The sequence below is a fragment of the Scyliorhinus torazame genome, chromosome 11 (genome assembly GCF_047496885.1).
Source record: "Scyliorhinus torazame isolate Kashiwa2021f chromosome 11, sScyTor2.1, whole genome shotgun sequence".
Lineage (NCBI taxonomy): Eukaryota > Metazoa > Chordata > Chondrichthyes > Carcharhiniformes > Scyliorhinidae > Scyliorhinus > Scyliorhinus torazame.
In genome coordinates, this window is record NC_092717.1 from 243,112,709 (window position 1) to 243,129,806 (window position 17,098).

Consider the following 17,098-nt stretch of genomic DNA (forward strand, 5'->3'; position numbering starts at 1 on the left):
AACTTCATTTATAGGGGAAGCTAATTACATGCACAGGGTGAAAGGTAGAGAAGGCTACCTTGATTGGGTGAGCGGAGACTAATGTGGAGCCTGAACACCAGTCTGGATCAGGAGTGAGCTGGATAAGCTGGCGGCATGTGTGGAGAGAGAAACAAGACTTAACATTTCAAGTCCAATCTAACTCTTCTTCGGAACTGGATCTTTGGCTTTGATCATTTGGGCTGAAGGACCTGTTCCTGTTGTGTCAATTGTTATGGGCCAGGGTTTAGAGAGCCCCAAAGCGCATCATGGAGTTCACCTGACCCACAACTTTTAATAGATTGTGGTATGGGGAGCACACAGCCCACTCTACAGGTCTGGTACAGCAGAAATGGAAAAGTATTTTTTTAAGTAAAACAATGTTTATTCTATGAACTCAAGTTAACCTTTTTAAAACATACAGTGAACATCTTAGCAACCATTAATTCAAATACAACCCCCAAAGAATACAACACTAAGTAATCCTTTAAGCTTTCCTTTTAACATCCATAAGACTTAAAACACCTTTTACCAGAAGCACATTAGGTTTACATTCACTACTGAGAACATTTATAATTATGAATTCACTAAATGGTCAAGAGATAGTCTTTCCATGGCAGAGAGATCAACAGTACACCTGCTTGGTCTGGCTTCAGCTCCAACACTGAAAACGAACTAAAACACACCCTGCGGCAAACAGCCTAAAACAAAAGTTTAAAAAACTGTCAGACAGCCCAGCTCCACCCACTCTCTGACATCACTGCAGTAATATGAGCAGCCAAACATTTCTGAAAGCGACATTCTCATGACAAAATCCTTTGTCATACTTTCCCTGAAATGCACCGATGCTGTTCTCCTCGATCACTCCCTGTGGTGGTGAGTTCCGCATTCTAATCACTCTCTGAGTTCCCGATTGTATGTATTGGTGACTATATTCATGACCCCTGGTTCTGGGCCGTCACACGCCCATTTATCAAACCCTGCCGTAAATCTGAAGACCGCAATCCGTTCATCTTTTCATTGAATGATGCAGCTAACAAAGGAGGCCATTTGGCCAATTGTGCCGGCTGCTGGCCTAAACCCAGAGGGACAAAAATCAGTGGGTGGTGAGTGACTGATGGTGGCCGGGGGGGGGGAGGCGAGGAGTATTGGGTGGCAGGGTTGTTTGGAAGCGGTAGTCTATGGTGAGGGCTCCAGGGATATGTCCTGCCGGAGTGGGCAACACAAAGTGCATTTTTCTAAATGATAGATTCCTAGACGTTTACAACACAGAAGACCATTCGGCCCATCGTGTCCACGCTAGTCATCAGATCAAAAGATCTGACTGCACTCGTTCCATTTTCCGGTGGTTAGCCCCATAGTCCTGGAGGTTACGGCAGGGCAAGTGAATATCTAAATACTTCTTAAATGTTACGAGAGTTTCTGACTCGACCACCCTATCAGACAGAGAGTTACAGACTCCCACCACCCTCTGGGTAAAAATGTTTCTCCTCAACCCCGTCTTAGCCTTCTACCCCTTACCTTAAATCTATGGTTATTGGGCCTCCTACTGATGGAAGAAGAGCCTTCCTATCCACCCTGTCTGTGCCTCTCATCGGCATCTTATTCACCTCTCATCAGGTCCCTTCTCGAACCTCCTCTGCTCCAAGGAAAGCAGCCCCCAGCCTTTCCAATCTTACCTCCGAGCTCGGGCCCACCAGTCCAGGCGGCATTCTGGTAAGTCTCCTCTGCGGCCTCTCCAGTGGGGGGGTTTCGGAACTAGAAACTGGGGGCGCGATCGTGCGGCCTCATCGCGTCCGACTCGGTGACGCCGCACGCGAGATTTAGACACTCCAGACGCCTCGCGAGATCCAACGAGACGTCGCAAGCTGGATTTTGCCCTCGCCGGGCGGAATTCCGAGCTGCAAATTCAAGTGAGCGGTTAGCCTCGCTTGAATATGTCTGCATCGGAGTATCGGTATCGAACGCCCGTGCCTGGGAGACCGCGCCATTTAGCATCGGTTTCCCAAACATCGATCTGGCGTAACGGGGGGGGGGGGGGGGTCTCTCCCAGCCGATTGGAGGCCCCCGGATCGTCGGACTCTGGGCGGAGCGAAACGCTCCCAAATCAGGATTCTTTTGCTTTTTCGTTAAATCACACCCTGGAGGAGGAGAGAGTTTTACGACGGAAACTACTAAGTATTAAAAAAAATGTTTTCTAAACGTTTGTAATGTTGGCCTTTAAACTCAAAGAGGGTTTGAACTTTGCAATGTCTGGAGATAGCTCTGTTTCAACCCTGTCCGGAGTGCTGCATTCCCGATCTGGGCACTACATCTGAAGAAGCACGTGGGTGGCACGGTTTCACAGTGGTTAGCACTGTTGCTTCACCGCGCCAGGGTCCCAGGTTCGATTCCCGGCCCTGGGTCACTGTCCGTGTGGAGTTTGCACATTCTCCCCGTGTCTGCGTGGGTCTCACCCCCACAACCCAAAAGATGTGCAGGGTAGATGGATTGGCCACGCTAAATTGCACCTTCATTGGAAAAAAAAATATTTGGGTACTCGAGATTTATTTTTTAAAAAGCCGGGGATTCTCCCGGAATCCGCTGTGCGGCCCGCACCGGCGCCAAAGAGCGGCGTGAACCACTCCGGCGTCGGGTCGTCTGGAAGTTGCGGGATCCTCTGCAACTCCGAAGGGCCTCCGTCGGCCGGCGCGAGTTGGCGCATGCGCAGAACCTCCGGCGGGGGGGGGGTCGGAGAATCCCGCCCAAAGTGTCTTCGTGGGTTTCCTCCGGGTGTTCCGGTTTCCTCCCACAAGTCCCGAAAGACGTGCTTGTTAGGTGAATTGGACATTCTGAATTCTCCCTCAGTGTACCCGAACAGGCGCCGGAATGTGGCGACGAGGAGATTTTCACAGTAACTCCATTGCAGTGTTAATGTGAGCCTACTTGTGACACTCATAAAGATTATTATTAATTATTGGTCTTTGGGTGAGTGCAGAGCACGACACTGAGGCAATGAGGATTAAACTATGGCAGGTTGAACAGGCTCCTCCAGTATTCGTTTGAACACAGGATTTAAGAGTTAACTAATTGAGGTATTGAATAAAAGAGTTCACGGGGTGGAGAGAGAAGAAATCATTCCCTCCAGAAAAAGAAGGAAGAGCCTTGAGATTGGAGCTTAGGCCATTTGGGAGCGATGTCAGGAAGCACGTCTTCACACAGAGCAATGGAAATCTGGAACCCGCTCCCACCCAGCTGTTTAGCTTGGGGGTCAATTAAAAATGTGCAGATTCTGCTCCAGTTTCAGGAAGCTGACGTTTGGATCAATTGGCCCTGAATGTACGCACTCTGGCAGCCGAAGCAGGCTCAGCGAGACTCTTGAGGGGGGTGGGGGTGGGGGGGGGGGGGCAGCTTCCTTATTGGCCACCTCTGAACTTGCCGCCCAATTGAGGGTGGGTGGCTGGAGGAGGGTAGATGCTGCCGGACCGACGAGAAGGCCCAGCAGCTCTTGTTGCCCTGGCAGCCCCACCGGGGGGAGGTGAAGGTGGTCCAGGCCGGAGACCGAGGGAGCGTGGCAATGTGCAGGCGCACTCCCAGAGGGAAGTTTAGAAGTTAGAATTGGAGGAACCCGACAGGCGGGCCCCTCTGGGAGACCCTCTGGCCTCCCCTGCTTGCCACCACCTCTTAGAGGCAGGTAGCTACTGGACAGCTGACCCACGACCGGTCCCGTCGCTCAGAATCTTCTCCGGCAGCGGGCCAAGTCAACAAGATTGATTGATTTCTGTTGGGTAAGGGTCTTGGGGGCTCAGGACCCAAGATGGGTGGATGGGGTTAAAATACAGGTCAGCCTTGAGTATTGGTACATGCTGGAAGGGGCTGAATGGCCTCCTCATGCGCCTATTCTGGCCTTGTGTGCTTCACACCATTGGCGACAGTGCTACCTCCTTCATCTAAAAGAGATAGCTAAGGAAATTGTGGAGGCATTGGTGATGATGGGCCGAATGGCTTCCTTCTGCACTGTAAATTCTATGATAAACACTATCATCTTTCAGGAATCACTGGAGGCAGGAAGGGTTCCAGAGGACTGGAAAGTGGCTAATGTAACATCACTGTTTAAGAAGGGAGGGAGGCAGAAGACGGGAAATTATAGGCCGGTTAGCCTGACTTTGGTTATTGGTAAGATTTTAGAGTCTGTTATTAAAGATGAGATCGCAAAGTACTTGGAAGTGCATGGTAAAATAGGGCTGAGTCAGCACGACTTTGTTAAAGGGAGGTCATGTCTGGCAAATCTGTTAAGGTTTCTTTGAGGAGGTAACGAGGAAGATAAACAAAGGAGAACCAGTGGACGTGATTTATTTAGATTTCCAGAAAGCCTTTGACAAGGTGCCGCATAGGAGACTCAAATAAGTTAAAAGCCCATGGTGTTAAGGGTAAGGTTCTGGTATGGATAGAGGATTGGCTGACTTGCAGAGTGGGGATAAAGGGGTCTTTTTCAGGATGGCAGCCGGTGACTAGTGGTGCGCCTCAGGAGTCTGTGCTGGGACCACAACTTTTCACAATATACATTAATGATCTGGAAGAAGGAACTGAAGGCACTGTTGCTAAGTATGCAGGTGATACAAAGATCTGTAGAGGGACAGGTAGTATTGAGGAAGCAAGGGGGCTGCAGAAGGATTTGGACAAGCTAGGAGAGTGGGTAATGAAGTGGCAAATTAAATACAATGTGGAAAAGTGTGAGGCGATGCACTTTGGAAGGAGGAATTTAGGCATAGGCGATTTTCTAAATAGGGAAATGCTTCGGAAAGCAGAAGCACAAAGGGACTTGGGAGTCCTTGTTCACGATTCTCTTAAGGTTAACGTGCAGGTTCAGTCGGCAGTTAAGAAGGCAGATGCAATGTTAGCATTCATGTCAAGAGGGCTAGAATACAAGACCAGGGAGGTACTTCTGAGGCTGTATAAGGCTCTGGTCAGACCCTATTGAAAATGAAAATCACTTATTGTCACAAGTAGGCTTCAATGAAGTTACTGTGAAAAGCCCCTAGTCGCCACATTCCGGCGCCTGTTCGGGGAGGCTGGTATGGGAATTGAACCGTGCTGCTGGCCTGCCTTGGTCTGCTTTAAAAGCCAGCAATTTAGCCCTGTATGCTATACCAGCCCCTCCACCATTTGGAGTATTGTGAGCTATTTTGGGCCCCATATCTAAGGAAGGATGGGCTGGCCTTGGAAAGGGTCCAGAGGAGGTTCACAAAAATGATCCCTGGTATGAGGAACGGTTGAGGACTCTGGGTCTGTACTCGTTGGAGTTTAGAAGGATGAGGGGGGAATCTTATTGAAACTTACAGGATACTGCGAGGCCTGTATCGAGTGGATGTGGAGAGGAAGTTTCCACTTGTAGGAAAAACTAGAACCAGAGGATACCATCTCAGACTAAAGGGACGATCCTTTAAAACAGAGAAGAGGAATTTCTTCAGCCAGAGGGTGGTGAATCTGTGGAACTCTTTGCCGCAGAAGGCTGTGGAGGCCAAATCACTGAGTGTCTTTAAGACAGAGATAGATAGGTTTTTGATTAATAAGGGGATCAGGGGTTATGGGGAGAAGGCAGGAGAATGGGGATGAGAAAATATCAGCCATGATTGAATGGCGGAGCAGACTCGATGGGCCGAGTGGCCTAATTCTGCTCCTATGTCTTATGGTCTGATCTGCCGCAGCTGTGAAATTCCATCCCTAAAACTCTCCTTTCCTACTTTTGAGACATTCCTTAAAACCGACCTCTTTGACCACGATTTTGGTCACCTGTCCCAATATCCCCTTGAGTTGCTCAGTGTCAAATTCTGCTTGGTAACGTTCCCTTGAAGCGCTTTGGGAGATTTTGCAACCTTAAAAAGACGCTACATAAATGCATCCTGGTGTTGTGGATACACCTGTGCTTTGTGCAGCAGGAAACGGCCATGGTTTTATTTTAAACAGCTCTGTCCTGGCTTGCCCTGTTCTGGAGCAGGCCCTTGGGAAATCGTTCTAAGATCACACTCCAAGGTCATCGCTGACGGTATAAAATATTTACACTCTTCCTGGCTACTCATTTAGACCTGAACACAAAACCTAATCCAAATAGCCCCCGTGCTCTGGGGGGCCGGGTTCGAATCCCTCTGCAGCAGATGGTGAAATTGGAATTCAATAAAAACCTGGATTTAACAAGTCTAAAAGGTGACCAACGAACCCATTGCGGATTGATGTAAAAACCCATCTGGTTTACTGATGTCCTTCAGGGAAGGAAGTCTGCCGTCCTTACCCGGTCTGGCCTGCACGTGACTCCAGACCCACAGCAATGTGGCTGACTCTTAAATGCCCTCCGGCCTGCAAGCGACGCGCACATCCCATGAACGAATAAATTTATTGTCACATGTGCCAAGGTACAGTGAAAGGTATCGTTCTGCGTACAGTCCAGGTAGATCGCTCCATTCATGAAAACATAGAACTGGGCGGCATGGTAGCGCTGTGGTTAGAAATGTTTTCTAACAGCGCTGAGGACCCGGGTTCGATCGCGGCCCCGGGTCACTGTCCGTGTGGAGTTTGCACATTCTCCCCCTGCTTGCGTGGGTCTCACCCCCACAACCCAAAGATGTGCAGGGTAGGTGGATTGTCCATGCTAAATTGCCCCTTAATTGGAAAAAAAAAAGAATTGGATACTCTAAACTCATTTTTTTTTAAATGAAAACTTCGAACATACGATAAATACATGAGAATACATAATGAAAATACATAAATATAGACAGTGGGTGAAGTATACAATATACAGTGCTATAACTGTAGAAATGATGTGTAGAAAGACCAGTTCAGTCAATAAGACCAGTTCAGACCCTAAGAGGGTCATTTAGGAGTCTGGTGACAGTGGGGAAGAAGCTGCTTTTGAACCTGTTACTGCGCGTTCTCAGACTTTTGTGTCTCCTGCCCAATGGAAGAGGTTGGAAGGGAGAATAACCCGGGTGGGAGGGGTCTTTGATTTTGCTGTCCGCTCTTGTGATGGACTAGGCTGTGTTCAGGATTCTCTGTAGTTTCTTACGGTCCTGGGCCGAGCAGTTGCCATACCAGGCTGTGATGTAGCCAGATAGGATGTTTTCTATTGTGCGCCTGTAAAACTTGGTAAGAGTCAATGTGGACATGCCGAATTTCCTTAGTTTCCTGAGGAAGTATAGGCGCTGTTGTGCTTTCTTGGTGGTAGCATCGACGTGGGTGGACCAGGTCAGATTGTTGGTGTTGGGGCTCGGACGACACTTAGCTTCCTGAAGTCGATGACCAGCTCCTTTATTTTGTTGATATTGAGGGAGAGATTGTTGTCGTTACACCACACCACTAGGTTCTCTATCTCCCTCCTGTACTCTGACTCATCCTTGTTTGAGATCTGGCCCACTACGGTTGTGTCATCAGCAAACTTATAGATGGAGTTGGAGCTGAACTTTGCCACACAGTCGTATTTGTATGGGGAGTATATTCGGGGGCTAAGTTCGCAGCCTTGCAAGGCCTCAGTACTGAGGGTTATCGTGGCATAAGTGTTGTTGTTTATCCTTATTAATAGTGGTTTATGGGTCAGGAAGTATAGGATCCAGTTGCAAAGGGAGGAGCTATTCTAAATCTATTTGTCGCAGTTTACCCAGCCTCTGGCGTCCTCTGGTAGCCACAGTATATGGCTACTCCAGTTCAATGGTAACCGCCCTGCCCCCTCTCCCCAGGATGTTGATTGTGGGGAATTCAGCGATGGTAATGCCATTGAATGTCAAGGGCGATGGTTAGATCCTCTGTTGTTGGAGATGGTCATTATCTGGCTCTTATGGTGGCGCAAATGTCTCGATATTATCCAGGTCTTATTGCCTTTGGACATGAACTGTTTCAGCATCTGTGGACTCGCTGAACATGGGGAAAGTCATCTGCTACCATTCCCACTCCTGACCTTACGATTGAAGGCAGGTCATAGGAGAAGCAACTGAAGATGGTTGGGCTGAGGACACTAACCTGAGAAACTTTGCTGTGATGTCCTATGAGCTGTGATGATTGACCTCCAACCGCCATCTTCCTTTGTGCCAGGTGTGACTCCAACCAATGGAGAGTTTCCCCTGATTCCCATTGACTCCAGTTTAGCTCGGGCTCCTTGATGCCACACTCGGTCAAATGCTGCCTTGATGTCAAGGGAAGTCATTCTCACTTCAGCTCTTTTGCCCATGTTTGTTCCAAGGCTGTAATGAGTTCAGGAACTCAGTGGCCCTGGCGGAACCCAAACTGCACATTCTTGCTGAGTAAGTGCCGCTTGACAGCGCTGTTGAGGACCCCTTCCATCACTTTGCTGATGATTGAGAGTAGACCGATAGGGCGGTAATTGGCTGGGTTGGATTTGTCCCGTTGTGTACAATTTTCCACATTGCCGGGTAGATGCCAGTGTTGTAGCTGTACTGGAACAGCTTGGCTAGGGCCTGCGGCAAGTTCTGGAGAACAGGTCTTCAGTACAATTGCCGGAATATTGTCAGGGCCCATAATCTTTGCAGTATCCAGTACCTTCAGCCATTTTTTTATATCACGCGAAGTGATTCGGATATCAATGATGCTGGGGACCTCCAGATCCTCCATTCGGCATACCTGCCTGAAGATTGTTGCAAATGCCCTATCTTTGGCATAGAGGACGGGGCGGCACAGAGGACGGGGCGGCACAGAGGACGGGGCGGCACAGAGGACGGGGCGGCACAGAGGACGGGGCGGCACAGAGGACGGGGCGGCACAGAGGACGGGGCGGCACAGAGGACGGGGCGGCACAGAGGACGGGGCGGCACAGAGGACGGGGCGGCACAGAGGACGGGGCGGCACAGAGGACGGGGCGGCACAGAGGACGGGGCGGCACAGAGGACGGGGCGGCACAGAGGACGGGGCGGAACAGAGTGCTAACTTGAAAGTTCAGTTGCTGCTTTTTTTTACCATATCCGAAAGTGTTCAAGACTTTAATTAGGTAAGCAGCTTGGGCTGACAAGTGGCAAGTTACATTTGCGCCACACAAGTGCCAGGCGGTAACCATCTCCTTCAAGAGAGAATCTAACCATCGCCCCTTGACATTCAATGGCATTACCATCGCTGAATCCCCCACAATCAGCATCTTGGGGGTTACCATTGATCAGAAACTGAACTGGACTAGCCATATAAATACTGTGGCTACCAGGGCAGGTCAGAGGCTTGGAGTCCTACGCTGAGTAACTCATCTCCAAACCCACGACCACTACCACCAGATACCTGGGAACCCCACCACCTGGAGGTTCCCCTCCCAGTCACTCACCGCCCTGACTTGGAAATATATCGGCCGCTCCTTCACTGTCGCTGGGGCAACATCCTGGAACTCCCTCCCTAACAGCACAGTGGGTGTACCTACACCTCAAGGATTGCAGCGGTTCAAGAAGGAAGCTCCCCACCACCTTCTGAAGGGCAACTAGGGATGGGCAATAAATGCTGGTCAAATCGGCGATGCCCACGTCCCGTAAATTAATTGTTTTAAAAGGTAGGTATTGTTTGATGAGTTTTATATCACTCTTAAGTGCAGACAGGAGTTTAAATCAGGACTGAGACAATATGTGTACTGTATCAAATTTATAGCTTAACTAGCTAAACTCCTTGTTACAACTACAGACCAACAATTGAATGTTATTTCTAAACGTGAAACATCATTATTTATGTTTAACACAACAAAGATGGCAGGACAGGTAATGTGTTACAGAGAAGCACATGAAATAGGAGGAGGTCATTCGAGCCTGCTCCGCCATTCATTATGATCATGGCTGATCATCCAACTCAGTTTCCTAATCCCCCCCCCCCGCCACCCCCACATCCTTTGTTCCCCTTCGCCCAAAGTGCTATATCTAACCGCTTTGTGAAAACATACTTCTGCTTTCTGTAGTAACGAATTCCACAGACCGACCACTCTCTGGCTGAAGAGATTTCCCCTCCTCTCTGTCCTAAATGGTTTACCCCGTATTCTCAAGACTGTGACCTCTGGTTCTGGACTCCCCCATTCGGCCCAATTAACCCATCACAGCTCCAGAACAGCCTTCTCCCATCCGCCTTCATCTACCCCCATCAGCAAAACCCTCTCTTCCTTTCTCCCTCGTGTGCCCCCCTTAAATATGACTGGACAGTTCAACTTAACGGGCGGCACGGTAGCATAGTGGGGGCAGCACTGTAGCATAGTGGATAGCACAGTTGCTTCACAGCTCCAGGGTCCCAGGTTCGATTCCCAGCTTCGGTCACTGTCTGTGCAGAGTCTGCACATCCTCCCCGTGTCTGCGTGGGTTTCCTCCGGGTGCTCCGGTTTCCTCCCACAGTCCAAAGATGTGCGGGTTAGGTGGGTTGGCCATGATAAAGTGCCCTTAGTGTCCAAAAAGATTAGGAGGAGTTACTGGGTTATGGGGACAGGGCGGAGGTGTAGGCTTAGGTAGGGTGCTGTTTCCAAGGGCCGGTACAGACTCGATGGGCCGAATGGCCTCCTTCTGCACTGTAAATTCTATGATTCTATGAACCACTCCCTGTGGGAGCGAGTTCCACATTCTCCCCACTTTGGGTGATGATGTTTCTTACGAATTCCCTATTGGATTACACGGTGACTATCTTAGCAATGGCCTCTGATTTTCCTCTTCCCCGAACCCGCGCCCCCAGTGATAACACTCTCTCTTTGTGGCCGCTCTATCCAAACCTTTCAGATCTTTAGAGACCTCTATGAGATCACCCATCACCTGCCTCTGATCCAAGACAAAAGAGACCCAGCTGCTTCGTGGCATTAATTTTATGGCTCTCTCAATGATCCGTGCCGTGGACTGAGTCACCTCTCTCTGTGCAACATGGAGGCTCCCTCTGTGGCATGCGGGTAGGTAGTAAACTCAAGAAGGACCGGGCCGAGAAGGTTGTCCCTTGAGGCAAAGGGAGGATCCTCCGGGTGGGCCATTTGGGCTGAGCGAGCTGTCTTTCCTTCCCTTCCCTTCACCCGGCCCTGTCGTGGGGGTGGGGGGGGGAGCTTTCAGCTCCAATGTCCTCCCTAACCTTCCTCATGAAGACCATCTCCATTGGTCTGGCCTTCTCTGCACCGAAACGGGCTTGGGGGGGGCCAGAAAAATGCCACCGAGAATGCAGAATCACCCCTCGTTGTGACCTTGGCTGTATTAATTTGCCCCCCCCCCCCACCCAATACACACACACACCAGGCAACCAATCGGCTCAGCTCGCCCCTATTCTGACTTCCTCGACCCAGGGAGTCAGGAAAACCCAGCCCTCTATTTAAACATTGCAGGGGCTGGGCCCAGCTTTTGAGTGTTGCGTTTTGAGAAATAAGAAGTTGAGAAGTCTAAAGGCTTAAAACCTGAATTAGCAACCGAAAACACTGAGATACCCACCAGCATCTTAAAAAAAGAAACTAGGATTAATGTTTGAGATAAAGGCTCTTAATCAGATCTGGGTTGAACTGACTTTCCTGACGAATTGAGCAATCCAATAGCATAAATAATTAATGCCGCCACCGCACATCGAACAGAGGTGCAAAAAACAGTCTTTAAATATCAGTCATTTATTCGAATTTACATTTTTTAGTTTTTCTGAGTTTCACATTTAAAATTTGCACTGTGACAAATCTGCCAGATAAGATCCCGACTGCGTATTTTCTCTGACTTTCAGTCTCGCCCCCGTGGATAGCTCTCTCGGCTCATGGTTTAAAGGGTTGTGGGTTTAAGTTCCACGCCGGGGATTTGAGCACTCAATCCAGGCTGACGTCCCACCGTGCCGGTACTGCAGCTGTGCTGTACTGTCGGAGGTGTTGTCCTTGGGGTTGAGATGGTAAGCGGAGGCGAGGGGGGGGGGCGCCGCCTACCCCTACCCCCCCTGGGGTGGATGCCATCAAAGAAGAGCAAGGGAATTCCTCACGGCGCCCTGGAGGTGATGCTTATCGCTCAACGGGCATGGCAAAATACCTTCTCGTCGTTATTTGTGAAAGCTTGATGTGCGCAAATCCGTTGTCACATTTCTTGCGTCGCAACAGACATTACTGTTCAGCGTAGAGTTTGTTGGCTGTGAAGGTGCTTTGGGAAGTTCTGAATTTGATCTGATTGGAACACAGAAGATCCTGAGGGAACTTGACAGGGCAGCTGCTGAGAGGGTGTTGCCCCTTGTGGGGGTATCTGGAGGGGGTAGGAGAGGGGGGGAGAGGAATTTCCTCTCTTGAGGGTTGTTAGTCTGTAGAATTCTCTGCACCGGAGAGCGGTGGAAGCTGTGTTATTGAATATATTCATGGCTGAGATAGACAGATTTTGGTTGACAAGGGAATAGACGGTTATTGGGGGGCGGTTTGCAGGCAATCACATTGAATGGCGCACAGGCTAAAGGGGCCGAATGGCGTACCCCTGTTACTATTTCGAATAATCCAGCGTTCAACGGTGCAGGTCTTCTTTCTGCCTCTTTTACCTGCTGATCATTTGCAATCCTTTGGTTTGCAAATTTAAAAAGGGGCCAATGTTTAGGCTGCTCGGTATTTTCTTAACACCCCGTGAGTCCGTTCTCCGTCTATCTATATTCGAATTGTAACAGAGTAGACATGTTTACATCAAGACATTTTGATGAGCTTCGGTTTGGGGGAAAAAAAGCGTAAACATTCTGTTTCCATTATCCCTTGAATTGCCGAATGTGTAAATGTTCTCTCCAAAGGGCATCCATCCCTTCAGGCAAGTAAGCCTTGTGCGCCTGTGTGCTCTGAGGCTCGGGTTACGTGCATAGCAACCAGCATTTATAACTCCCTTCCCCTTGCCGATTTCAAAAAAATAAGTCGATACGTTGCACCATAGATGCAATAAACCCAACTCTCGAGGGGGAAATGGGGTCTTTTTTTTTTTATTGAGGGTCGGGAGAAGCTGGTCTTGGTGTAAGGCGGGGCTCAGTGAGTAGCACTCCCACCCCCCGAGTCAGGAGGTTGCTGGTTCAGCTCCCACTTCAAGGACTCACGCACACAGGGGAGGCTCCTTGCGCAGTACTGAAGGAGGTGATGCACTGTCGGATGTGTTGTATGGCCAAGGAGGTGCAAAAATCAAGGATCCGTTGGCCATCTCGGAGGAAGAATGGCATTATATCAGTGAACCATAGGGGAGCTCTCATCTGTATCCTTCCCGATATTAATTCCTCAGCTAACGGCACCAAGACAGATCTGGTCATTATCACATTGTTTTTTGTAAGAGTTTGCTTTGTGCAAATTGGCTCTGTGTTTCCTACGTAGCAACAGTGACGCTGCTGCACCACAGTAGGTTTTTCAATGAATTTACAGTGCAGAAGGAGGCCATTCGGCCCATCGAGTCTGCACCGGCTCTTGGAAAGAGCACCCTACCCAAGGTCCTCACCTCCACCCTATCCCCATAACCCAGTAACCCCACCCAACACTAAGGGCAATTTTGGACACTAAGGGCAATTTTAGTATGGCCAATCCACCTAACCTGCACATCTTTGGACTGTGGGAGGAAACCGGAGCACCCGGAGGAAACCCACGCACACACGGGGAGGATGTGCAGACTCCGCACAGTCAGTGACGCAAGCCGGAATCGAACCTTGGACCCTGCAGCTGTGAAGCAATTGTGCTATCCACAATGATACCGTGCTACCTGTGAACTAAGCTTGTGCACCATTACATAGATCTGATGATAATAATTATTGCCACAAGCAACATTAACACTGCAATGAAGTTACTGTGACAAGCCCTAAAGAGAATGTCCTATATTTATTGCTTAAGTGTATGGGGTTGATTGTCCCCCTTGCGATCTTCGGCTGCCCAGAGTTCAGTAGTGCCAGTGGAGGACCCTGTCTGCTCCTTGTTGGCAATTCTCTGGTGGGCTTCAGCTGAAAAAAGAGTGGAATGTCCGTACTCCTCTTTCCCTCCGCCGCTGTTCCCTGACCCGCCATAGACTAACTGCAACAAATCCCGGGCAACCCATACTCGCTGACCGCCATCGACTCTTAGCTCAAATAGCTCGAATTTAAAAATTCTCATCCTCATTTTAAAACCCCTCCTTGGCCTCGCCCTGCCCAATGTCCGTGACCTCCCCCTCCCGCCCCCCCCCTCCGATTCTGCCTTATTGCGCCAGTTTCCATCTCTCCGCCATTCCCGGCTGTGCCTTCAGCGGCCTTGGCCCCAAGTGAAGCCTAACGGGAAAACTGGTTGGTGAAGGATGGCGTTGGATCTCCTTTTTACTCAAACAATGCCAAGTATGCAATCGCCCCGCAGTTTTAATAAGCATCTCCACACGTGCTCGAGTTAAACCCCAGCACACAAGCAAATGCAATTAATATGCAGCGGTAAACTCTTAAATTTCCTGTCCAAATCTCCGTCCGTTTCCTCCCCCTTTTGAATGCTCCTTAGAGCAATACCTCTGACCAAACGTTCGATCATCTTTCCTCATAGCTCCTTGTTTGGCTTTAGTGTAGTGGTGGGAAACCTGCGGCCTGAGTGCAGTTTGTTGACCGTTGCCCAAGCGCAGTATTGTCACGTGCCACTGACCGTTTGATTTATTCGTTCGCGGGAATTTTTTGCCCATCCCTAGTTGCCCTGGAACCGAGTGGTTTTGCTCGGCCAGAGGGCGATTCAGAGTCAACAGCGTTGCTGTGGGACTGGAGTGCAGGTAGGCCAGACCGGGTAAGGGCGGCAGATTTCCCTCCCTGAAGGACATTAGTGGACCAGATGTTGGCCAACAATGGTTTTGTGGCCATCATTCCAGGTTTTTATTATCGAATTCAAATTGCACCCTCTGCCAGGCCCCGAGGGAATTACCCTGGGTCTCTGGATCGCTAGTCCAGTGATAATACCACCACGTCTGCTCCCCCTTCCAGTCTGACTGTAGTGATTTTCACGTAAAGTAAGGGCGAGTGAAGTGAGGTGCATGCAAATTGCTCACAACATTGACTGTGAGAGCCATGTGCTCCCTCGGCCTCCAAAGTGGAAATATTTCTTTTGTTTTTGACCCAATTGACGATTAAATTTCTATTAATATAAAAATGATTAAGCATTTCCTATAACTCACTGTGAAATATTCGGCACGCATTAAATGGTATTTCATTTTACTCATGGGGTCATGGTTAGTGAACATGTCTGATTTCAATCTTGCAGCCCACTGAGATGGCCGGCGCCTCTACAAGTCCCGATGGGCCTTGGGCCTCCCACGCACGAGCCGGCGGGGAATTAGCCGCACGTGGGCGGTTCAGGATTATTAAGGTCGGTTCGGCCCGTGTGCATGACCGACGTAAAAGATCAGAACTGCGCATGCGTAGCTCTTTCCGGCTGCGCACGCATGGTCCGGATTACCAACAAAAAACATTCCATAAGACATAGGAGCAGAATTAGGCCACTCGGCCCATCGAGTCTGCTCCGCCATTCAATCATGGCTGATATGTTTCTCATCCCCATTCTCCTGCCTTCCCCCCATAACCCCTGATCCACTTATTAATCAAGAACCTATCTATCTCTGTCTTAAAGACACTCAGTGATTTGGCCTCCACAGCCTTCTGCGGCAAAGTGTTCCACAGATTTACCACCCTCTGGCTGAAGAAATTCCTCCTCATCTCTGTTTTGGAGGATCGTCTCTTTAGTCTGAGATTGTGTCCTCTGCTTCTAGTTTTTCCTACTAGTGGAAACATCCTCTCCACGTCCACTCTATCCAGGCCTCGCAGTATCCTGTCAGTTTCAATAAGATCCCCCATCATCCTTCTAAACTCCCAACGAGTACAGACCCAGAGTCCTCAATCGTTCCTCATACGACAAGCTCTTCATTCCAGGGATCATTCTTGTGAACCTCCTTTGGACCCTTTCCAAGATCAGCATTCCTTAGATACGGGGCCCAAAACTGCTCACAATACTCCAGACGGGGTCTGACCAGAGCCGTATACAGCTTCAGAAGTACATCCCTGGTCTCGTATTCTAGCCCTCTCGACATGAATGCGAACATTGCATTTGCCTTCTTAACTGCCGACTGAACCTGCACGTTCCATACCGCGCATGTGTACTGGCTGACAGGAGATCCCAGGTCCTTTGGGCATTGGAGATGCCGACCACAGAAGACGAAGAGCCTGTGAAACCTGCGCAAGAACGCAAAAAGGGCGTAAAAGCCTGGGAGAAGCGAGAGAGAGAGACGGGGAGGTTAAGTAAAGGAGAAAAGACGGGGGGAAGTGAAAGGGACGAAGACAGGTCAGAAACATGAACCAATAGAGTGAAGAAAAGGAGAAACAGGCTCCAATATTATATTTGACATGCAAACGGTGATAAGGCTTTCATTGTAAACTTTTGAAACTATTGCAAATTATATTAAATGGTGGCTTGACATGTTTTAGGAGGTTTTAGAGATAAAAGGCTTTTGCGAGCGACAGTTCAATTGGAAAAAATAGGAGCTGTGCTTCAATATGTTTTCAGTGGAGAAGCGAGCCGGGGCGTAAAAAAGGTTGGGAACCACTGAACTAGAGAAAGCAAGGGTGTGCAACTCCTGGGAAGAGAATAGTTTTGCAAATGAGGAACAAATTGACCATAATGTTTCTATATAAAGCTGTTCAACCTTTCCATGTCGTTGTCCTTCTCTTCAGTGTACTCCAGCGCAGTGACCCTGTTACGTTGCTCCTAATTTTAGGTGCACTGAATAATTCTAGGTGTACTGAATGTTTGAGGACGAATTGTGTCCAGACCACAGCAGTCTGCTCACCTCTCTACGCTCAACCTGTGGAGCTCATCCTCCACACAAGCCTTCGCCCACCTGTTTCCATCAAACTCTTACCGGCATATCCTTTTGTGCCTTTCTCCCCCGTAAGTGTATCCAACTTTGCTTTCATCCTGCTGCTTTTGGTCTGTGGAGGTACAGACGATGATAATTTGTGCACATCGCTGATTAGGCCAATATTTATTGCCCATTTCTAATGGTCCTTGGGCGGTGAGCTGCCTTCTTGAACCGCTGCAGTCCCTGAGATGTAGGTACACCCACTGTGCTGTTAGAGAGAGATGTTCCAGGATGTTGATCCAGCGACAGTGAAGGAACGGCCGATATATTTCCAAGTCAGGATGGTGAGTGACTTGGAG

At 49.3% G+C, this 17,098-nt stretch overlaps 1 protein-coding gene across 1 annotated transcript in view; it reads left to right on the forward strand.

The window, feature by feature from the left end:
• Window positions 1–17,098, forward strand: part of LOC140385884 (uncharacterized) — a 75,816-nt gene that overhangs the window by 28,213 nt on the left and 30,505 nt on the right. Inside the window, 1 exon segment of the mRNA XM_072468497.1 lies at window positions 1,639–1,734. Within this exon segment, the coding sequence (XP_072324598.1) occupies window positions 1,639–1,734 (96 nt within the window).